This window comes from Cotesia glomerata, linkage group LG6 (genome assembly GCF_020080835.1).
Source record: "Cotesia glomerata isolate CgM1 linkage group LG6, MPM_Cglom_v2.3, whole genome shotgun sequence".
Lineage (NCBI taxonomy): Eukaryota > Metazoa > Arthropoda > Insecta > Hymenoptera > Braconidae > Cotesia > Cotesia glomerata.
Genome location: NC_058163.1, coordinates 17967276 through 17992187, shown reverse-complemented (window position 1 = coordinate 17992187; position 24912 = coordinate 17967276). Strand labels below are relative to the sequence as shown.

Below are 24912 nucleotides of genomic sequence, written 5' to 3'. Positions count from 1 at the left end.
TTGTTTGAAATATATCATTGTTAGCACCAAAGAAATATTTTTTAACTATAAACAAATCCGGATTTCATTAAAATATACTGTAACCTTATCTCAAATAAATCCATTTATTTGTATCAAGGAAATATTTCTTGTGATATTTAAATAAGAGATTTATTTATATTTAACGATCCTCATTTCATATAAATGAACTGTTTTCTCAGTGTAGATTTTGAGAAATCTCAAAAATAAAATTTTCAAAAAATCGTTTTTCAAAAAACCTCGTCGATAGTCACCAGTCCCGTCGAAATTGGTTGATTCGTTCGGGAGTTATCGTTGTAATCGTTTTTACATAACTTTATTTCTTTTTGAATCGTTTTTGATAAAATTAAATAATTATTAGAGCTCAAAAAATTACGTCGATTGCCGCCAATAACGTGAAAATTGGTTGATTGGTTCGTGAGTTATCGTTGTCGAAAAAATTCGGAAAAAGTTAATTTTTTTAATTTCTCTGAACTTTTCGGTTTGATCAGTTTGTGTTTAAAAGTATATTATAGAATTTAAAAAAACTGCGTGGAATGCTGTCAACCGCGTGAAAATCGATTTATTCATTCAGAAGTGATTGAATTGCGATTTGAAAATTCAAAAAATAGTGTGTTATGAAACGTCTATCAGACTTTTGAGCTCGAAGAGCTCAAAAGCATAGAGCAGCCAATTCTTTGAGCTCGAAGAGCTCAAAAACGTCATGACAATGCAATTTCAAGCGCTTAGATATGGAATGAGCGGGAAGTTGCAGGGATGACCTTTAGGGTCAACCGTCTTTCAGATTTTTTTAATTGAGAAACCGAATGATTTTGAATCAAACGTACCGAATTGAAGACAAAAATTTCTATGTATTTTCTATGTACACCACAACAGAATATAAAAATCAATCTGATTGTATTTCGTTATTTTCTTCAAAATTGTAACTTTCACAACTTCCATTATTGATTCCTGACTTTATGTTGAGCATAATATACCCCTTGGGATCAATAAATATAATACAGTCTTTAGTGAACCCCGAAGAGTAAATTCCAAGTCTAGTTGACGCATCTGTTTCGCGCATTTCATTAATATTCTCATTCATTATTAACTTTCCACCTGGAATACATAGAAAATGGCGCTTTCATTTCGCAATTACCTAATTTGCATAACTAGATAAGCAATTATTATAACGACGCACAAATTTTCACAATTATCTTCTGAACGAACAAGAATTGAAGTCAACTCAGTAGACACTCGGACGTCTTACTATTATCATGAAGATACTAAAAACAAGTTTCATTCTTTTGAGTCTTGCGGGGGTTTGGAAACCGCGAGGATGGCGTGGAATCAAAGCTTTTATCTACTACTTCTACCAGTTTACCGTGGTGATATCCGACCATATGTTTATAATCTCCAGTATCCTTGACCTGGAGTTCAAAAACGTCGATCCAAGCGAGCTATTTGACAATTTATCACTTCTTTTGGCCATGACAAACGCAAGACAGAAAATGTCCTGCGTGATCATTGGTCGCGGTGCAATAAAATATATTATTGACACACTGGAGAAAAGTCCTTTCAAAACTCGCAACAACAAAGAGGAAGTCATCGCCATGAAATTCGACGGTTTAATCAGGTTATATTTCAATTAAAATTTCGCTATTATTTTAAAACATATAGATATGATAATTTAATTTTGTTGTATTTATGATTATATTTCATTACGATGAAGTCTCAATAACTTTTTTGTAATTCTAACTGCAGAAGTATGACTTTAGAGTTATGTTTACCAGTTCCAAAGCATACCCGAGAAAATATGTTTCTATATAATTATATATAATTGTATATAATCATATATGATTATATATGGAATCACATATATAATTATATACAATTATATATGATCATACATAATTATATATAATCATACATGATTATATATGGAATTGTATATGAGGTTATATATTATCATATATAATCATATATGACTATATATGGAGCAATATACAACCATGCAGGATTATATATAGTTCCATATACAATTATATATAAGTATATAGAATTATATATAATCATACATTATTATATATGGAATTGTATATGAGGTTATATATAATCATATATAATTAAATATGACTATATATGGAGCGATACCCGAGAAAAAATGTTTCTATATAATTATATATAATTGTATATAATGTAACAGGCCGCTTTTAGCGCCACCTGTTAAGGTGTTGTTCTCTAATTTTACCTTTTGAATTTAATTTTAAAGGAAAATTTAATTGAGTTCTTTTTTTATTTTATTTATGCCCATTGGTTGGATTCGCCGCGACCGAGTCGCCCCCGCGTGTAGAAACTCGAACGAAGCTCGATTGCGCGCGAAACCAAAATCTAATGCGATAAAATGTAATTTGAGTTAGTAAGTAAGTAGCGTTAAGGTAGATTTAAGTACTTAATTATTATGACGGTACTAACGACGCCGGCCACGAACCCGCGAAGAGAAACAACGAGGATCATCGAAGTGGGTAACCTGCAAGATCATCTACGACGGAAGGATGGCTGTTTCGAGAGCGAGTGAAACGACGGACTGAGTGGAACTCGAAGTGAGCACTCGACGCATGCGTGAAGGGTAAAGCTAGCTGTCGAGCGCTCCAATGCTCCCGCCAATACATCATTCAAAATATCGATATCGGAAAATTGGACTTACGGCGCCATCTCTGGAGTTCACAGCTAACGACGGACCCAGCAGAGAGGGGAGAGAGAAAAGAATGCGACACGTGCTGATGTTTTTCTTCTTCCACGTTTCCGACTTGCCGTGTGCAGACATGTTTGTTTTTTCGACTTAGTTTTCTTTGGTTATTTATTTTGGAAAAAATCCTTGAGTAATTCTTGCGTTGCAAGTTACGTAGTTTTTTTTTATTAGCCACGACGTATTGTGCTAATTTTGGTTTGCCAAAAAAAAAAAAAGAAATAAAGGCAAGGCGAAATTAAGTAGCTATTGCTAATTAATTACTCGACGAAAGCGTCATAAAGTACGACGTGTTTTTTGGTGATTGTTAGTCGACGTGTCCGGGTTCCGAAGGATCAATAATTGTCTGCTTCGAGGAAGCCAGTATCCAAGAGTACGACGTGGAAGCCGAGAGCGACTTGGTGGCAGAAACAACCCAGGAATAACTTCAGGGCAACGCTGTGACCAGGGTGAGTGGTTCTGTCTCAATAGAAATAGCTCGTGGGATTCGATTTTGTTAGTTAAAAACAGTTGGATGTGTTCATTACATCCTACTTTATTTATTAATAATTGTACTCGACACTAGTCGAGTCATCGTGTAAGAACGTCAAGGCTAAGTTGAGTTAGTCAGCCGAGATAATCCCACGAGGTATTTAGGTACCGTCATAATTTATTGGTGTGTGTACGATCGAAAAATTATTATTGTTCGTTAGAATAATCACACTGGTTGATTTTTGTACTCCCGGGGTAATCGATGAGTTCGATTACCCATTGATCGAGCTTCGGGTTCGTGCGATTCACCTACGTTGATTAACAGGTTTGCCTGCGGGGAGGGAACCCGAGAAACGGCTCCCGCGTCCGAGGCAGGCAATCGGACGTAAGTTGCCCACTCTCAGCGGAGCAGTTGGGACTTAGATTAAAATTGAACTGTGTGAGAATCAGTGACAGAGGACTGAATTATTATTTAATTTTTTTTTGTATTTAATTTAATTATTGAGTAAATTCGACGATTGAATATTATTATTTAAGGTTTAATTAAATTCGGTGAATACATGAGTTAAATCTCGAACTTCGATTTTGCTATACTTAATTGAAGTTTGGTGCCTCGATTATTGAGTTTACGTATGTAATTAGTCGCTATTATTAAAGCAAGCGGAGATTTATTTTTTTTTGATGGTTGTTAATTTTAATTACTCACCATTAATTAACGCCGGTGATTCGATTCATGTCTCTGAGTTAGCAAATTGCTATTAACCGAATTGAGCAGAGGTAATTTGTTTTTTTTTTCTTTTACTGAAATTAACTGAATTGGTGCAACGATTTATGTTTTATTATCTTGCTTAAGGGTATTTACGTGAGTTCAGCGAAGATTATTATTTTATTCAGTGAATTAATCGCCGTTAATTAATTTGAACACCGATTTATTTTTTTTGTCGATGGTCATTAATTGGGCTGAGCGAAAGGCTCATTATAATTTTTTTTGAGTATTTAGCGAGTGAGTATTGAGTGGGTTATTACGAGTAACTCATTATTGCTATTGCGGCGACTTTGAACTTTTCCGTGTTCGGGTTGCGAACTGCGAATCGACGACAGCGTCGACGATTATTATTGTTATTAATTTTCCGTGCGTTTCTTTTCTGGATTGTCATTCTGAACCAATCGTTTATTTATTGTTAATAAATTTATAATTTTAAATTGCTCTATTAATTTTTTCTTTAATTGTGAGCAATCCCGAATACTTTCCCCGTTCCTCTATAATTAAGTCGTACCCTTAAGGCCCGCCACCCGACGAAGAGAGTCCCGGACCGGAGTAGCCGGAAATCGACGTGATCGGAGCAAAGCTCCTGGCGCCCAACAACAGATAAGCAGGTAGGCCAGATTATTTAATTTCGGACTTCGTCCTCGCTAACGCACGGGGACGAAAATACCCGTTATAATAATCATACATGATTATGTATGGAATTGTATATGAGGTTATATATAATTATATATGGAGCAATATACAGCCATGCAAGATTGTATATAGTCCCATATATAATTATATATAAGTATATATAACTATATATGCTTATATATAATTAACAGACATAAAAATTTTTTCTTTGAAAAAAAATTTTTTTTGGTTATCACAAAAAGTGTAAAATGATGTTTATAATTACGTTTAAATAATTCTGAAACACAAAATTTGTCACATTTCCTATGAGATGTTTTGGTCTGCTCTGCTACTACCTAATAGTAAAATCATTATTTATTTTATTATTTAAATAAGTGTTATATTATAATGAAATTCGGTAAAATAAATAAATTATGAATAATGACTATCCAAATATATATTAAAATCAATTTTTATATTCCATTTATGATAAACTCATATGATACATTATGTAGATCATAGAATCATTATCATCTAAGACAGCAGCACAGCAGACAGACACTTCAAGACGCACGGAGATCACCAAAGTTAAGCAGCATTGAGCAGGGTTAATAGTTGGATGGGTGACCGCTGGTGTTATAGCTATAAAATTATATCTAGATATATTTTTTTGCATTTTAATTGGTTACACAGAATTGTGTAGGACCATATTAAATATTCTATCCATAAAATTAACCCAATAATTAGATGTAATAAATATATAATTAAATATTGTTATATATAATTATATTTAATTAGATATGATTATATTTGGCCATTTTTCATATATAATCATATATAACCAATTTATATATAAATATATATAATTATATATAAATATTTTTTCTCGGGTACCCATTTATGAAAAACAACCCTTCGAGCATTTGTTAGGCACAAGTATCTACAAACCTAGGTTGCACAGAAGAGCTCTATTAATGATGATCGTCAAATTATAGTAAAATTTCAAATTTTAGTATGATCATAATCATGAACATCAATATTATAATATTTAAAATATTGGTATTAATATTTACAATATAAAACAGTAATAGTTACCATCATCAATGGGAAAAAAATATTGTAACTATTACTATCAATAGATGATATTTATTACCATCTTGCATCGGAAATACTATTAGTATTCGATTGTATTTTTCAACTTACATTAATGTTAAAACATATTATTCTGCAAGTTTTACCGTTGGATTCTCATGCACACGAGCAATTTTTCTACTTTTTAACATTATAGACTATTGTCTACCATTGTCAAATTGTGTGGGCGTAACCATGTAGTTATATTTGTAATTATGTGTTTCGATCTTCTGAGATTTTTAAGAAACAATTTTAAAAAATTCTTGAAATTATGTTTCAATTAATAACTTTTTTCATTCTATTTATGTATAAAAACATAAGTCTCATCAATACATATGTATATATTTGTGAAATATATATAATACTAGTAGTCCGCCCCAGCTTCGCACGGCTCTTTAACAAAAATTTCAACATTAATTATGATGTTATATAGCCTGTGTCACCCGAGGATAGTGTAGCTTCCCAACAGAGAAAGAGTTTTTCAAATCGGTTCAGTAGTTACAGAGCCTATTCGATGCAAACAAACAAACAATCAAATCTTTCCTCTTTATCATATTAGTATAGAAGTATAAATATAAAAAAATCAATTTGGTAGAGATGAGCTTATATCTTGAAAAATATCATTAGTTGACAAGATACAATGCCATTTCTTACTTATTATAAGACATAAGTTGTATATTGATCATACCTGTTCATGTCTGTTCATGTCTGAAGTGTTAAATACGCTCAGGCCTGATCATACCTGTCCATGTCTGTTCATGTCTGAACAATTATAAACAGTCTATAAATAATTAGATCTGATCAGACTTGCATAGTTAGAGATTTGATAAGAATTTTTTTTTTTAAGAAATAAATTTTCTTGGTAAATTCAAAATGTGCAAAATCATTTTTATCATTTCGTTTAAATAATTCTGAAATAAAAATTTGTTACATTTCTTATTGGCTGTCCCGCAAAGCTTGAGCTGTCGAAATCGAAGACTGAAGCAATCTTCCTCAAGAACGAATTTGTGCATCGCGGTCCACGTAAGGACAAAAAGACCCCGTACCCCTATGAAGCAAAAGGACGACAAAGAAAGCCCAAGTACGATAACAAACCGCCAAAAATAATGATAGGAGACTCCAAAGTCAAATTCAAATCAAGCGTTAGATACTTAGGGGTACACTTCGACGAGGGCCTCAAAGTGAAAAATCATATAAAAACAAGGCGCGCGAAACTAAGTAGGGTATTCGAGCGCATGCGGCGTATTGCGCGGGCGGAATGGGGATTGCGATACCCAGCTATGTCCACCATATACAAGGGTTTCTTTATGCTTATCGTCACATATGCGGCGGCAGCTTGGAGTGACCGTTGCGATAAGGAGGACTGGAGACATCTTCGAGCACTACAGCGTCAGGCGCTAATAACAACAACTACTGCCTACAGGACAGTTTCGCTTGACGGGATTTGCGTAGTCGCGGGTGCAGTGCCCATTCAGCTCGTAATAGACGAACGGTGCGCGCGATATAACTTCCGTATTGGCAAACAGGCTACCCTTGGAAACGTCACCGTGCAGCCAGATGCGGAGGATCGCCTCGTAACCCTTAGAACTGAAACTATACGTCGGTGGCAAGAACAATGGGACACATCAGAGAACGGCCGCGAAACTAAAGTCTTCTTCCCAGACGTAGCAGAGCGTCTAACAAACAAATGGATCAGCCCTAACTTCTGGCTGACCCAAATCCTAACCGGCCACGGTTGCTTTAGAGAATACCAATTCAAGTACGAACATACGGATAGTAAATTCTGCGACGAGTGTAGGGAGAATGGGTTAGGAGAAAGGGTCGACAACGTGGAGCACTTAATGCTCGAATGCCATGAGTACGAGCCTCAAAGCGAGGTGCTCAAGGACATATGGGGTGGGAACGCGGAGTGGGCGAGCGTTGTGCGTGCGATTGCCACATCCCAAAGTAACTTCAAGCTTTTAAAAGGTTTCAGTAAAGTAGTAATGTGTTGCAAACTCCAAACCCAACTAGCTAACGAAAACGCGACTAGGGACGAGACTCAACAGACATCCACCTAGGTAGAGTCAGAGTGCCTAGGCACAAGCGATATGCTCCACACAATTATGAGGAAAGTATAAAGCTTTGGATGGCTGCCGTAGAATAAGTTAGGGAAAATGACCACAAACAACACAAGTGCCCGGGCACCCCACACACGCAAACACTTACACGTAGAATCATATTTTACACACATCACATTACACAAACAACATGGTCTTCTATCGACTCCGCCTCCCCGTGGTCCCCGTTGGATACTGTTCATATTCTGTGGGTACATCTCGATGTGCCCACAGGGAATGAATTGCCAGAGGAGTCGATGAGAGTTCCACAGACTTACGATTGTACGCAACTCTTGCAGCTGTTCAATGAATGTGTATAAACACAAGAGGGCTGCGGTTTTTCCTTGTCCGTGATCTTGGCTGTATTTTCGTTATGGTGAGGGTAGGACAAATATACGTGCGTGTATAGCTCTTTTGAGCCCAGGAAACGGCCTCTTCGGAGGTAGGCGAAAGCCTCGCCATATATTCTTCTTTCCTATTGGAATGTTTTAGTCTGCTCTGATCTTGCCTAATATTAAAATGATTACTTATTTTATTTTATTTTATTATTTAAATAAATGTGATATTATAATGAGATTTAGTTAAATAAATAAATTATGATTTATGATCAAAATATAGTATAAAATCAATTTTTATATTATATTTATAATAAACTAATTTGATACGTTATGTACTTCATAGAATTATTGTCACATAAGAAAACAGCACAGCAGGTGGGAACTTCAAGGCGCATGGATATCACCAAAGTTAAGCAGCATTGGGCATGGTTAATAGGTTAAACATTTTTTTTTGTATTTTAATTTATTATGGAGAATTGCGTATGACTCTATCAAGTACTATATCTATCAAATTAAGCAAAATCATTAATTAGAAGTAACAATGGGCTTTCAGGCGTGATCAGGTCACTTCATGCCTAATCAGGCATGGTCATTTTTCATGTCTGATCAGGCCTGATCATTTTTGATGTGAAACATCTATAGGCGGAGGGTAAACCTGATTGTTGGCGTGGCGATATAGGCCGTGGCGACGCTTCGCCACGCTATATTATGATGGAAGAAAGAAGAATATTTGGCGAGGCTTTCGCCTATCTCCGAAGAGGCCATTTCTTGGGCTCAAAAGAGCTATACACGCACGTATATCTATCCTACCCTCACATAGGAAATACACAGCTAAGTTTGCTGGCAAGGAAAAACCCTGCCCTCAAGTATTTACGCTATCATAGGACAGATGTGAATTGACTTGAATTAAATGTCAATCTGTCCTCGTACTCAGTTAACTGTATCAACCCATTCAACGACTTCGTTAGCCTGATCGGTAATATAATGACAACCCGACACTTATCCCCCCTACAAGAGTCTCGTTCGTTCGTCTGTCTAATCTAGTCCCCGAATCTTTAAGCTTACCTGCGTTGCTAAATAATTTTGACAACGTCACGAGGCCTTGCTCAGAATTATGATGGAATATATATACTATACGTAGTCTATAGATAATAGCGTGTTAGACATGGCGCCGCGATGCCATGCGCAACTGACTGTGCGCAATCTCTCTCGCCACACTGAGCTCGCATACCTATAGTATATATAGTGTTACTAGAATTTAAATTGGCGCGCGCAAGCGCGCGCCTGACTATCAGGTTTGCATATATTTTCATGTTTATGATGTATTTGACCAATCACGTTACAAATAGTTTGCTTACATGATATATTTTCATATTTTTCATCTAACAAATTATAAGAGTGGATTTACTACGTTACATATGTGAGAGTAACCTGAGTTTTACGTAAAAAATAATTTTTTTAACGAACAAATATGTCTGATAGCGATAATTCAGAAAGTGAATTGGCCAAACTTAGATTTTGAATACAATTTGGACCGATTCAGACTGATAGATTTTGAGAAATCTCAAAAAAACTATGAAAAAAAATTTTTTTTTAAGTGGTTTTTTTTGAATAACTTTTAAACGGCTTTATCGATCAACTCCAAAAACTAATCAGCTCTTAACCTCGGAAAACCACGTCAATCACCGCTCATCCGGTCAAAATCGGTTGATTCGTTCGAGAGATATCGTGCAGGAAAGAAAACCGAAAAAAGTATTTTTTCGAAATTACTCCGAAATTCCTTGTTCGATCATTTCAAACTTTAAGATTCTTCTTAGTTCGATCAATTTAAATTCAAAGATGTTCAGAAATATGAGGCTTCAAAAACTGCATCGAATACCGCCAACCATGTAGAACTTGGTTTATTCATTCAAAAGTTATTGCGATTTGAAAATTCAAAAAATAGTGTTTCATCAAACTTATATCAGACTTTTGAATTCGAAGAGCTCAATTGCATGGAAAAGTTATCTTTTTGAGCTCGGAGAGCTCAAAACAACACATAAATTGTATTTTTGAGCTCGAAGAGCTCAAAAACGGCCTAAGTGCAATTTTAAGCGTCCAGGTATGGAATTTATTTATTTATTTATTTATTTAGTAACAATAGACCCAACAGCTGGAAGGCCAATAACAGGGTCTCAATACAATTTATACATAGTTCAATAAACTTAGTATAAGTTATGAAGTAAAGGCGAAGTACATAAGAAAATTTTAATTTTATATAAGTTTTGAACTAAAGTTTTAAACTAAAGGCGCAGTAAATGAGAAATTTTACATTTTTATAAATTAATCTTATAAGATAATTGATATACTGCTATACAATTTTATTAAGAATATAATCAAAAACCATAATAGTTATAATTATAAGATATAATATAAATATTAAATAATAAATGATATAAGCAAATAATAATTAGAAGTACTAGATATCATAAGAAAAATACATTTCAGACTTAAAGTACTATCCCTGACATTTTGATAGTAAAGTAAGAACGAGGAAAAACTGTTGTTCATTATTGAGAATTTTTCGGGGTCGACGCTGACGTAGGACGATGAGTCGCTATGATGATCGGAATACCAGCTCGTTGTATGATACGAAGACCCTGTTCTCCCGCTGATATCCTGTCCTTGAGTTCCTGGTGAATTGTTTTTTGCTCCATCCGTTGCATCTTGGTTCGATCTTTGACAATCGATAGAGACCGTATTGACTGCGGAGGATTCTTTAACCTCTTCAAACATAGAAGTCCTGATATGATCTGATCAACATACAGATTATAAGAAAAGAATACTTTAAGTGGACGTGGTTGAAGTGAGACCGTAGAGTAGTTACCAATACGAGTGGATCCAGTGATAGTGATATTTTCAGCAATCGAGTTACGAATGGTCTGCACAGTATCTTGATCAATTTCCCGGCGTTCTGTGGCATTAGATGATGCTGCTTCTTCAACACCAAAGAAAATTGCGTTGTTTCTACTCGATTGCCTATCTTCAAATTCACGTAATAAATTAGAGCTTAAATTTTCACTATTTACATTAGTGTTTTTCTCATCAAATTTATCGATCTGGGATTCAATTGCACCAATTCGCTTTTTAATGTCTGTGTTTTCATTTTCAATCTTAGTAATTTTCTCGTTGAAAGTTTTAGTGTTCTTATCAACTTTATTTCTGAGCTCAGTAACACTGTCTGTTAATGCAGTAAATTGTGTTTTGAAATCAACGCGTAGCTTATTCAATTCTGTTGATAGAAGTTCACGTATGTCATCTATGGAAATTGAACCACGTCGTCCACAACATCTTTGAAACGCACCACTAGAGATAGGATCAGCTTGCCTAGCACAGCTAGGGTGAAAAATTGCTTGACATCCAGAACAGATAACAACATCTCTGGCAACGCTGCTAGCACATACTCTACACTTCTTCGGTTGATTTGGTGGAGGCATTTTAAGCATTTGTGATGACAAAGATAGTATAGAAATAATAACCGCTACTTTGAAATAGATGTATATGAAACTTTATAGGTTAAAGCTAGACCAAGCATACCAGCCACGTGCTACTCGCCAAATTAAAGCTTAAACTCAATGTGTAAAAAATAATTTTTACTGATTTTGTGTAGATAGTTTATAAAATTTTAGGACACAAAATAAAAAGTAATCACAGACAAAAGCTGATGCTGTTAGCGAGAGTGTTCAAGACACGTGATACTCAGCAAAAATACATTCACAAGAGTAGTGTTTTACTCAAAAATAAAGATTAACTCACAGCACAAGGAAAATACAGTTTCATTGACCGAAATTTAGGTAGTTAATAAAGTTATTGGATAAATAAAAATTCACCAAAAAAAGAATAGTTATGTTAGGTTAAGGTTATTGCTAGGCCATAACCACCCGGCCACGTGCCACTCAGGTGAGATAAGATAAATGTGGAAAAAAAATAGACTTAGGATAATAATTAATACCACAAAAAAGGTTAATTTTAGTATAATAAAATAAGAAAACTTATTTATGATATTTGTTGAAAAATTAATACTAAAATTTAATATAAAATAGAGCACTAAAAACAGGTAACTGTTACTTGTACGCCGCCTAGCGGGAAGTTGCACGGATGGTCTTCAAGGTCAACCGTTTTCCTAATTTTTTTATCATGCCAAATTTAGTTCCTGTCATAATCTGTACTTTTAAGCTTATTACTTGTACAAAATAATTTCGATGTTTCACATCTACCAGGCGTCCCGTGGCGGCTCACAATTTTTTTTATTCAGGGGACTCATGCCTGTTCATGTCTGATCAGGTCTGATCATTTTTTCCCGGGAAGACATAAGTTAATTCCGATGGTACACTCATCGAGACCTTTCAGTTGAGTAGTAACATAAATTTTTCATATTTTTATTATTGTATGAAAATTTAATTGTAAGAATGTAGTTATCAATTATAGTTTTGAAGTTGTAACGTACGCACGCATGTACACATGCTTTATGACTCAAATTGATTCAATTAAATAATTTTAACAATTAAAGTAATATTAATATTCATTAGGGTGGCGCAAAAAAACCGACTATTTTTATTTTTTAAGTCTCGAGTGAAAAAATGTTAGTTTTTATGTTTTAAGAGCCCGCACCAAAGGACAGCTCAAAAAAAAATTTTTAAGAGGTCACTCCAAATTTTTTAAAATTTCAAAAATCGTCAAAAATCGAATTTTTTTTTTTTTAATTTTTTTTCTCGTTACGGTATAATTTTATAGACCGAAAAAAAATAAATTTCTGAAAGTTTCAGTTCAAAATTTAAATTTTGAAAGGTCGCTCATAATTTTTTTTTTTTTCTTTAATTAGTCATATCGCTGACTTTAAGTGTTGGGAGTTGTACGTTGGGGTCTTTTTGGTTTGAAAAAATCTTAACCTACGCGGCAAGGTCAAATCTTAACCAAGCTGGTCTCTAAGACCAGCTTGGGATTCGAACCCACGCCTGGCAGTTGATTAAATAAAATTATTAAATTAAAAAAAAATTATATTTTCTATGTTGTGCTTGATTTTTAGTTCAGCTCGTGATGTATTTTTATCGATTATCGTACTAAAAAAAAAAAAAAAAAAAAAATGCATGGAATTTTTATTTGAATAGTAAAAGGTCGCTCGAAAAAATCTAAACTAATGCACTAATAAATTGAAAAAAATTATGAGCGACCTTTCAAAATTCAAATTTTGAATTGAAATTTTCAGAAACTTGTTTGTTTTTAGTCTATAAAATTATACCGTAACGAGAAAAAAAATAAAAAAAAAAAAAAATCGATTTTTGACGATTTTTGAAATTTAAAAAAATTTGGAGCGACATCTTAAAAATTTTTTTTTAAGCTGTCTTTTGGAGAGAGCTCTTAAAACATCAAAAACTAACATTTTTTCACTCAAGACTTAAAAAAAAGTCGGTTTTTTTGCGCCACCCTAATATTCATGATAATTTAATTTTAAAATATAAGAATTGCAAGAAAGACCATAAAACGATACTTTACGATAATAGATACTGTTACCATCTTTTATGACAAAATGAAATTAAACTGAATAATCTGATAATCTGAGAAGGTCACTCGAAGTATTTTTCAAGGAAAAGTGAGGTAATCATGCTAAGGAGGTATCGACACGTCAATGCTAATTGAGCATGGACAAGCAACCCCCGAAAATATATAAACCCCGGAAAAATGGCAAACGTCGTCAGTCAGCAGTCAGTTCACCCAGAGCACGTTACTTTGCTGGTCCTAGACATCGATAATTCGGCAGTCCAAAGACAAGTAAAATCTTTACTACTTACTGACCAACTTTCTTATAGTTTATTTCGAAGTTTGGTCTTCTTCTTGTATCAGTCAGTCTACGGAAAGTCTTTTTGAAGCAAGTTACTCTGCAAGTCTCTACCTATAATTAGGATTCTTAGAGTCAAATAGTATCACTATTATTTTCTGACCAACAGAGATTTATTACAATATTGTACTAGTGCGGTAACCCGTTCACCCAGATTGAGCTAGTCATCCGAGTTATAAGTAAACATTGCCACCCTTGTTAGTTGATACCTCCTGTTGAAAATTATTCAACCATATAACAAAGACAATTAACGATATAGGGTATAAGCTCAGTGTATCGATATTATACTCCTGCAATTGAAGGTCACACTTCAGTGTAATTGTAAGTGACTCTTTAATATATTTCTTATCGCAACGAATTTTATTCTCTTCATTTAATTATCTCTCCAACCTTCGAAGCGATTATAAAATAAGAAAACGAGATATTCACGAGTACCTACAATTTACCAAACCCACCCATCCTTCTTTTAACACTTATCCGAGACCCTCTATTGCCACGTGGGTCATTTATCGGATTCCTTGTCCGTACTAGCCGCTCGATATTTGTCAAGATAAGTCAATAAAATAGATTTGAATCATCAGGGTACTACACGATTAAGAGATTGGAATCTCGTAGTTATAATAATTAGAGATCTTCATATCTGATCATAGTAGCCTCGTCTAATAAAAGAATTAAAATTATTGATTTAAGTAAACATAATTAACATCACAAGCTTCCGTTCGTGACAAAGTTATTTTGGAAAATCTCGTAAAATTTTAATTTTAATGAAATTGAAAAAATTTTCCAAATAACCACCCGACTAGAAATTTCAGTGAGGCAGTGATTTGGTGCAAGTACCCGACTAGAAATTTCAGTGAGGCAGTGATTTGGTGCAAGTAAGGCATGCTGAATTCCAAACTTGCGGTAAGTGAGGCATCCAAACCAGGCCGAAGTTTGGGATGTAACGCAGTTGCGAGGCTCAGCCTAACAAGGTTTCCTGATTAGGCTGCAGTTTGGAAACCACACTTGCTGGTGATTATCTAAACCTCATTCGGTCCGAATTTGGCTACCTAAGTAGGCATCATTTCGGAAACCAAATTCGCAAGGAAGAATCCAAGTTTAATTCTTTTTTGGTTTTGAGCTTTTTTATTATCAAGCGAAAATTAACAAATGCTTATTTTTTTATCTACTTTTACTATTTTAAGTATAAATATGGAATTAAAGACTAAATTTTTCAAATATTTCGTGAATAAAAAAAAACAAATTTTTTTTGCTTTGATTTAATATTATTTTTTATTATTTAATTTTTGTTTTTCGGTAATTTTTTTTTTATTTTTTGGAGCGTTTTTTTATGTGGAGAAGTTTTTTTTTATTGGTAGATTTGATAAGTCAAGGGGGAAAGAGATGATGGAGGAGTTAGATACACTAATCACACATAACACTTAACTTTACTCCACACTCGCCTTAATAGTAATTATAATTAGTTATTATTAATTATTAGAAATCGTCGAACGTGAGACTCGAACACCGTACCCGACGCACGAGGGCCTTATAACATACCGCGACGCTACGCCGATGATGAGCGACCTCTTACTTCAAGATACTTATAAGCACAACCAATGTTCGGCTTGCCTTATTTAAAACAAATAAGATTCGCATTGGGGTAGCCTAAGATTGGAAAGCCAAGTTCGCTCCAAACTGGAAAAACTCAGGTTATTGTTACTTGAAACCAGTTCGGCATTCCCATGATATATCAGACTTAAGGAATCCATGAGACTTTCCTAGTTACGTCCAAGTTTGGCAAGCCGAACTTAATCAATTATTTATAGTTACCGTTATTACAAATCAGTCCGGCATTTCCATAATATGCCGGACTTCGGCAATGCCACACAGTTTCAGGATCACAACCAAATTTGGAATATTTTCGGCATGTCAATTTTCGTTCTGCCTACCTTGGTTTTTATGAGATACAACGTAGGCAGGCCTAAGTTAGGCAAACCAAACTTGTCCCTCACTAATTCTTCGGCATTCCTCATTACAATTTCTAGTCGGGAGTTTGACATACTATTAGTAAGCCTGACTTGCATGAAGTCACGGTTACCGAAGATTTACCGAAGTTTGGTTTGCCAAACTTGGGCATAGCTTGGAAAACCTACGACAGTTCAAAGTTTGACATACTATTGGTATGCCTGACTTGCATGAAATCACAGTTACCGAAGATTTGCCGAAGTTTGGTTTGCCGAATTTGGGTGTAGCTTGGAAAACCTACGGCAGTTCGAAGTTTGACATACTATTGGTATGTCTGACTTGCATGAAATCACAGTTACCGAAGATTTGCCAGAGTTTGGTTTGCCGAATTCGGGTGTAGCTTGGAAAACCTACGGCAGAACGAAGTTTGACAAACTATTGGTGTGCCTGACTTGCATGAACTCATGGTTACCGAAGATTTGCTGAAGTTTGATTTGCCAAACTTGGTTGAAGCTTGAAAAACCTACGGCAGAACGAAGTTTGACAAACTATTGGTATGCCTGACTTGCATGAAATCACGGTTATCGAAGATTTGCCGAAGTTTGGTTTGCCGAATTCGGGCGTAGCTTGGAAAAACTACGGCAGTGCCGAACTTTGGCTTACCTATAGTGGAATTAATAAGGCGTGAATTAGGCTGGTCAATGTTCGGAAAGCCAAACTTGCCCCGAATTGATTGTTCGGCAATGCCTCACGAAATTTATAGTCGGGCAGAACTTTGGAACCGGAATAATGGACCGAATTGTCGTGTTGACAAGCCTGCATATATTATATAAACTTTTGAGCTGATGCTGTTTTTCGTTAAAACTCAAACGAATAAAACATAATATATCAAAATTAAATTCCAATATGAGTACTTCTACAGTTTAACGTTAACTTTGAATGTTAATATTTATTGTAACATGCCTAATTATTGAAATTCTCATTTGTATATTTCTGTCAAGTCATACTTCCGCAGTTATTATTACAAAAAACATTATTCGATATGTCGTGCAAAATGTGAAGAATCTAGTACACATGAATTTACGAAACTCGCCTTTAAAATCATGTTTACATCTCATACACTTATCTGGTCTTACTCCGCTCGTCCGTGTAACAATCTAATCGTTCCAGTAACGGATGCATCATAACTTTAAGCCCGTATCGCAAATTCAAGAATACCAAAAGCCTTTACTTCACACGTATATATTGAAAATACCTATTTTATCCGTCAAAATTGAAGAGACTCCACTGTACAGGGGCCTATAACATCAATGGAGGGTTTTTTAATGGAGCCATTTATCATAAGAATGATAACTTTTTTACTGATTTAGAAAAGGGTTTTATTAAAAATTAATAATTGCTGAAAAATAATACTCATCAATGAGGTATTGTTCGTCAACTATTGCGTCAATGATCTGTAATTTTTTTCTATGATTTTTTTCTATTGCTCATTGATAGTTAACTATTACTATTTTAGATGAATTTTTAACCTTAAAAAAAAATCAAAAAGTTTTTAAACTCTTTTAATCATTTGATTTGATCAAAGATGTGTTTGTGTAATATTTGAAGATGATAATTTTTTTACAGGAACATATTTGTATCTTACACGATGACAACTATCGGAGGAATATGGCTGTATTCAGCATCCCGTTCTAGTGTATTAGATCCACCACATACTCTTCCATACAAAGGATGGTTTCCGTATAACTACTCAAACCCGATAGTCTATTGGTTAACAGCAGCCTTTCAATTGTATGCAATAAACACCGCTAATGTGGTAGACTTGGTAATGGATCTCCTGATATCTGCAATATTATGCAGTATGTGCGCACAAGTTCACATTTTGAAATATAGATTTAAAGTCATGCTCGAAGAGCTAAAAGGCATTACCAATGATACCGAATGTTCCGACATTGCAACCACGGAACGGTTGATGATTGCTGATTGGGTCGAGTACCACATAGACCTCATTAAGTATGTATTCTAGGAATGAAAAAGAATAATTGTAAAGTGCTTTATTGAAAGATAATGATAACTTCTTTCAGCTTGATTAAATATATGAACAACGTATTTTCGAACGTTATATTTCTACAGTATACCGTGAGTTCTGTTATTCTCTGTACCTTGGCGTTTTTAATGTCTCATACAGACGCGATGACTATGACCTTCGCTGGATACTTTGGATTCTTAATAACTATTTATTTTCAAGTGTTCCAACAGTGTTACTGCGCTCATACTCTGACTTCTGAGGCAAGTTTATAATAAAGTATTGACAAAAGAATAAAAAAGTTCACTAGGTACCCTCAACCACAAAACTTATGACACATTTCAGTCTGCTGATATAACTACGGGGATTTATGACGCAGATTGGCCTAGTTTGAGCAACAATATTCGAAGATCGGTGGTCATTATAATGTGCAAAAGTTACAGGCCAATTTTGATAACCAGCAGTTTTTTTATTATTCTGTCTTTGGAATCTTTTACTAAGGTAATATTTTCATTGAAAAATAATAATTTATTCATCTTATTTTTTGAATTAATAAACTTATTTACAGATTATCAAACTTGCGTATACTATTTATAATGTATTATCATAATAAGTAAAGTGCAAAATATTGCACAGTAAATTATTTTCTTACCAGCAACATTAACTGTATTTTTCTCTTCCTATGGTGAAGTCACGATATACAATTTTGTATATAAGCTGACAATTATAATAATAAGAAAAATGATAATACAATATAACATAATTTATCTGCATAGCCTCTTAATGACTGAAGGCAATCTAAAATAATACCTGTATGAAATACAAATATATATATTATATAATGAACAGTAAAATTTTATTTTTAAATATTATTACTAAATATATGATTTAAGTATGAAATAGTGGTTATAAGTATAGTACTATAATGTGGTTATTGACATAAATTTTTTGAAAACATTCTGAGTACACAATACTAATATCAGGTATTGGAATTTTAACCAATTGTCTTATTTTTTAGGTATACTACTCACATTAGGAAAAATTTTTCTCTTACCTTCACGAAGTACATACATCATTCATATAAATAATATAACATTTAATGATGTTGCGATTAACATAAATCGAAATCGAATTAAAATTAAAACTGCTTTACGGTACATCGTCTCATTTTGATTATTTAAAAGTATATAAAATCTAGTATTGAATGAGTCGATAAAAAGAATAAAAGAAAATTACATAAAATTTGTGTAATATACCTAATGAGCAGTAGGGTGGTTCATTTCCGCAAAATTTTTTTTTTTCGGTGCTCATGCAAAATATTGATCTACATATAGAAAAAAAAAGGACTGACTCATAAAAAAAAAGTTATCCAACCAATATTTAATGAATTTACAGCCATTTTTATACTGGAAAACGTAAGAAATTGATAAATACTAACTCATAATGTTATTTAGATTCATTTTTTTTTATTTATTACCATTATATTTCCCTACACTAAGAATTTTTTTAAAATCATTATGATTTCTCACTCATAATAAATATTAAAACACAAAAATTAATAAAACAACTACAAGAATAAAGTTGAAACATAGATCTTGCAATTTTTCAACATTTCTGTCATTTACCAAAAAAATAAAAATGAAGATTATTTAATTTTTTGTAACAAAATTCCAAAATTAGCAAAAAATTCAATTTTTTTCATTGTCAACTTTATTCACGCCAACTTTGTATAAGTAGAAATCATTCTTTGAAAAATTGCACCAAGCAGTCCCGAGATGGCATATTCTAACATTGCTCTAGTTAATTAGCATGATATTACCGTCTCTATTGTCTTTGTTGACAAATTTGATCCTTTATGACATACCTAACCTCAAAATAATTTTATCATTGTTTGTTGTATTAAGTGATTAATCCGAGAATCAATTGATGCTGATAATAAGACAGAATAAGTCAATTTTTTAATAAACTATATTCAAATTACTATTTTAATATCAATTTTTTGCTGTCACTTGTGTTCAATGATATATATCGTATTTAAATTAGTTCTTGATATTCTTCAGTATTTATTTGATTACATTTAATTAACTTTCTAACCTAACTATTGTTCATTATGACGGAAGTAATTGGTAATAGGACATATAACTATTTAGTTGGCTTTCAAATTAAAGAATTTAATTGTTATAAATTACCTACTTATCGTGACGTTATTAATTTATTTATGTATAAACATTTGACGTTAAAATTGACTATACGTATCAGTACTACCGAAGCTATCGATGAAGTAGAGGCTATGTGGGATAAAATTGGAATTCCCACGACACTGAAACGAAATAGTATTCGGAAATTTGAAAAGTTTTATGACGATTACAAAGACATTAAGAAACGAAAATCTCTTAACAATCTCTCAGACAATCAAAAGCACAAAGTGGAAATTTTCGTTAATCAATTGAACAAATTATTCGATATTGCTGATAATAGTGAAGTTGAGAATCTTCCAAGTGATTTACAATTATTTTTAGAAGAATGTCGACAAAATGATGGCAATAAATGTTTACCATTAATATCTTAGTTAAACGAAAATGCAATAGTACTTTCTGATCAATCAGTTTTGCAAGATATACAGGATGAAATACAAAATGAAAATAACAACATTGAATTTAGTAAGTATAGAATTCTATTCACACTGATGATTGAATTGTCATTTCTGCATTCATAATAATGAATTTATCCTATTGTCATATTAAATTTCACACTTTTTGGCATTCATTTTTGCGATTTTTAGTAAATTCTGTCGTCATATCCTTAGAATATTGGAAAAGTTAAAAATTTTATTTAAAATACTCTACTACCCTTCATCGAAGATCATCTACAAGTAAAAATATTGTACAGTTTTTTACTAATGGAAAAAATTATTGCTAAGTTGTGCTTTGTTTCTCTCACTGAGTAAACAATTTTCATATTTTAATATTAACTACATTTCATTTTTTACAGAATCGAACTTCAAGAGATGACTATCATGAACTTTTGACGTTGAGCTACATTTTTTTAGGAGGTGTACCAAACAAAGGTATAAAATTTAGAGCTCCTGGTGCTATGCACCATGCTCGTTGGCTATCGAAAGCTATCTATAGTTTAAAAATATATATGTTCAGAGAACAATTTCACGTCAACCCTTCAGAATTGTTAGCTTTACGAGAAGTTTGCTTATTTATTGTTTTTTTTATGTTGAAGCATGGTTCGTAGCAACAAGTGCTATTGAAGCTCCGTATCATGACTTAAAACTATTTCAAAATTTATTAGAGTATAAAAAAGATCACCCAAAAGTTGCAGAAGCTGCTTTAGAGAAACTTTCCAAGCATTTGTGGTGCTTAAATGAGAATCTTACAGGCTTGGCTCTTTTTGATCAAAAACTATCCCGAGAAGAAAAATTAAAAATAGTTGATTCTATTGAAAACAAAAAATCGAGCAATAGTAAATATTCTTGATTTACTTTAGACAGGAAAAAGCTTGAAATAATGTCGTCTAAAAGTATAAGTGATTTTGTGACTCAAGAATCTCTCACTATTTTTGATAAGTTTAATTTGACGTGTGAATTTCTAGACATCGACCCTGATTTGTGGGAAACAGATCAAGAATATATTACTTGCTGCGAAACTTTCAAAAAATTACGTGTTGTTAATGATACTGCCGAACGATGTGTTGCACTCATTGAAAAATTTAACGAGTTTGGTACATATGATGAAGATCAGAAACAATATTTATTATTAATGGTTCAACAATGTAGAAAAGACTTTCCAACGTGCGCCAAAAAACTATATTCAGCTTTAAAATCTTGATGTGTTTTCAATAACATTAGTAATTATTTGAAATTAATTAACTTGTTTTTTATAACTATTTAGATGTTTATCACATTTCAAGCATTTTACATAATAACGTAATCTTCTGTATATTTTGATTAAATTTTTGTTGCTTTTTTATGAATTCATGTGTTGTTTTTGTATTCATTATGAGTAAAAAATGATACTAATTTTAAAAAAGTTCTTAGTGTAGGGAAATATAATGGTAATAAATAAAAAAAATGAATCTAAATAACATTATGAGTTAGTATTTACCAATTTTTTACGTTTTCCGGTATAAAAATGGCTGTAAATTCATTAAATATTGGTTGGATAACTTTTTTTTTATGAGTCAGTCCTTTTTTTCTTCCTACTTTTGGCGGTTTGCTCGAAAAATTAAAAAAAAATATATTTTTTTCAAAAAATGTACTTTGATGACTCCTACCGGTGAACCAGTGCGAGTTACACAAAAAAATTTTAAGGCTATTTTGAAGAGCGTAAAATTCCCCACAAGGTCCATCAAACCGATTTGCAATATTGTAAAAGCCGAGTAAGCATTAGAAATTTGAAAAAAAAATTTTTTTTACATGCATTTTAAATGGTAAAACTTTAAATTTTTATAGTAAGTACTTAAAATTATTATTAAGAGCTCAAACTTGGTAATAATTTTTTTTTTATATGTAAGGTTTTGATTTTTATTAAATTCATTATCTAAATTGGTCAAATCATTTGTTTGTTAATTAAAATAAAGTCGTCGCGTAGATTCAAAGGAGGAGTAGATCCGAGGGGTTCCTTGCGAGCCTTCTCCTTTATTTAATTTGGTTAAATAGTTCATTGTCGTGTCATTGGAAATAAATTTGTTTATTGTTATATCTGTGCCAATAATTTCAACAACTGAGCCTCTTTCCTCTCACTTAGTAATAATTATTATAATTATTATAATTATAATTAATTAATTAAGTTGTATTCTGTGACCGAATCAAGTTTTGGATTACCCACTCCCTGAGTGTAAGCTGGCTGAAGTAACTCGGTTCCAGGAGGCCGAGTGAATTCAACATCGATAAATTCTCCTGGTGGCGTCCAGACCATCTCTGGCGCAAATAGTGTACTTTGGCTAGAGGGTCACAAAATCTGTCAAGGTATCACTGTTTTAACCTAAAATATGACGTTTTCGAGCTCATGTCTAGTTTGTATTCAGTAAAAACACAAGAATTGATCAATTATTATTTTAAAAACAATTATTTTTAAAAACCACGTTTGTTTTTTTCTTCAAAATATTTCTTAAATATTTCACGATCGAATCAATCGATTTTGACGAACTTTAAGGCGTTTTACGCAGTTTTTAAACACTAATACTTAATATATACAGGGTGTCCCAGAAGTGACGGACGCCACTGTAGCATCTGATGAAAAAAATAATTCTGAGACGAAAAGTCCTTAGCCATTTTTTAATTAACCTCATAGATAATTAATTATTGATTAAAAATAACTTCTCTTTATTTGTCAGAGAAAGAGCGCCAGTGTCCAGTAAAGTATGTGCCAAACAAAGACAACTAACTGTATGACTAACTAGCTTCTATAGCTAACGTAGTCACACATATTTACTTACACATTCACACGTGGAAGCGTCTTCGTTTTGAACGCACTTGACTGGATACTAGTACTCTCTCTCTAACGCATAAAAGGACGATATTTTAATTAATAATTAATTATCTATGCGTCTGATTGAAAAATAGCTAAGGACTTTTCGTCTCAGAATTATTTTGTTTATCAGATGCTACAATGGCGTCCGTTACTTCTGGGACACCCTGTATAACACCAAAAACGATCGGAGAAGAAATTTCGAAGTTATTTGAAAAAAACACTTTTTTTTCATTTTTTACCAACGATAACATTTTAACGGATCAACCGATTTTGAAGCAGTTCGCAGCAATTGACGTGGTTTTTTGTATTTAAGAGCTGATTAGATTTTGAAATTAATCATTACATCTGTTTAAAAGTTATTTAAAAAAAAATTATTTTGAAAATTTTATTTTAAAGAATCCTCAAAATCTATCAGTCCAAATCGATCAAATAGTATCAAAAATCAAAGTTTGGTGAAACCCTTTCGAACGCTGCCAAGATTGTTCGGATCGGTCAAGCCGTTCAAAAGTTGTAAGAGGTTTGCACACACTTACATACATACATACATACATACATACATATATACATACATACATACATGCATACATACATACATACATACATACATACATACATACATACATACATACATACATACGTAAGTCTCTCGACCCCACTGCTTTAGTAGTAGCCTTAGACTGCAATCCGATCATCGTAGAAACTGCTGAAGAGAAGACCAAGGACCTAATGAGAAGAGTCACCCAAGCTTGCGACGCTAGTTTGTCTCGGAAACGTCGCATAAATTCAAGACCTTCAGTGCACTGGTGGAACGATCACATTAGCATTCTACGCTCAAAGTGTCTTAAAAAAAGAAGAAAGTCTCAGCGTGGCTACAGACGATCTAACTCCGCAGAGCTGTTGGCAGAGTATAAAAAGGCCCGTCGAGAACTAAACAGAGCCGTCAAAGAAAGCAAAAGACGTTGCTGGAAGGAACTGGTCGCAGAAGTCGAGAAAGATCCATGGGGCAGACCGTATAAGGTGGTTATGACCCACTTGAAATGCCAACCAATGCCATCACTTACGTGTCCACAACTCCTAGAGAAGATTGTTACTACGTTGTTTCCTCAACAGCTGGTATTCACCTACAAGTTGGACCAGCTCAATTCTGAAGACATCCCAACTATCACGTTGAACGAGTTGATAGAGGCAGGAAATCGAGTAGGGAATAATAAGGCGCCGGGATTGGACGGAATTCCTAATTTTGCCCTGAAATCAATCCTTAGAGCAGCACCGACATTATTCCTGGACGTTTACGATACATGCCTGAAGGAAGGGACTTTTCCCCAGAAGTGGAAACAGCAACGGCTAGTGTTACTTCCGAAGGGGAAAAAGCCGCCGGAAGAACCGTCATCCTACCGACCACTCTGCATGTTAGACAC

General features: G+C 33.5%; 1 protein-coding gene across 1 annotated transcript; it reads left to right on the top strand.

Annotated features, from left to right (window-relative positions):
- The first annotated feature begins 807 nt into the window (after positions 1-807).
- Positions 808-18809, top strand: LOC123267518 (odorant receptor 4-like). The gene is made up of 5 exons (XM_044732181.1): positions 808-1633; positions 17615-18001; positions 18073-18277; positions 18360-18515; positions 18583-18809. The coding sequence occupies exons 1-5, from the start codon at positions 1275-1277 to the stop codon at positions 18622-18624; spliced, it is 1149 nt and encodes a 382-aa protein (XP_044588116.1). The 5' UTR covers positions 808-1274; the 3' UTR covers positions 18625-18809.
- The last annotated feature ends 6103 nt before the right edge of the window (positions 18810-24912 follow it).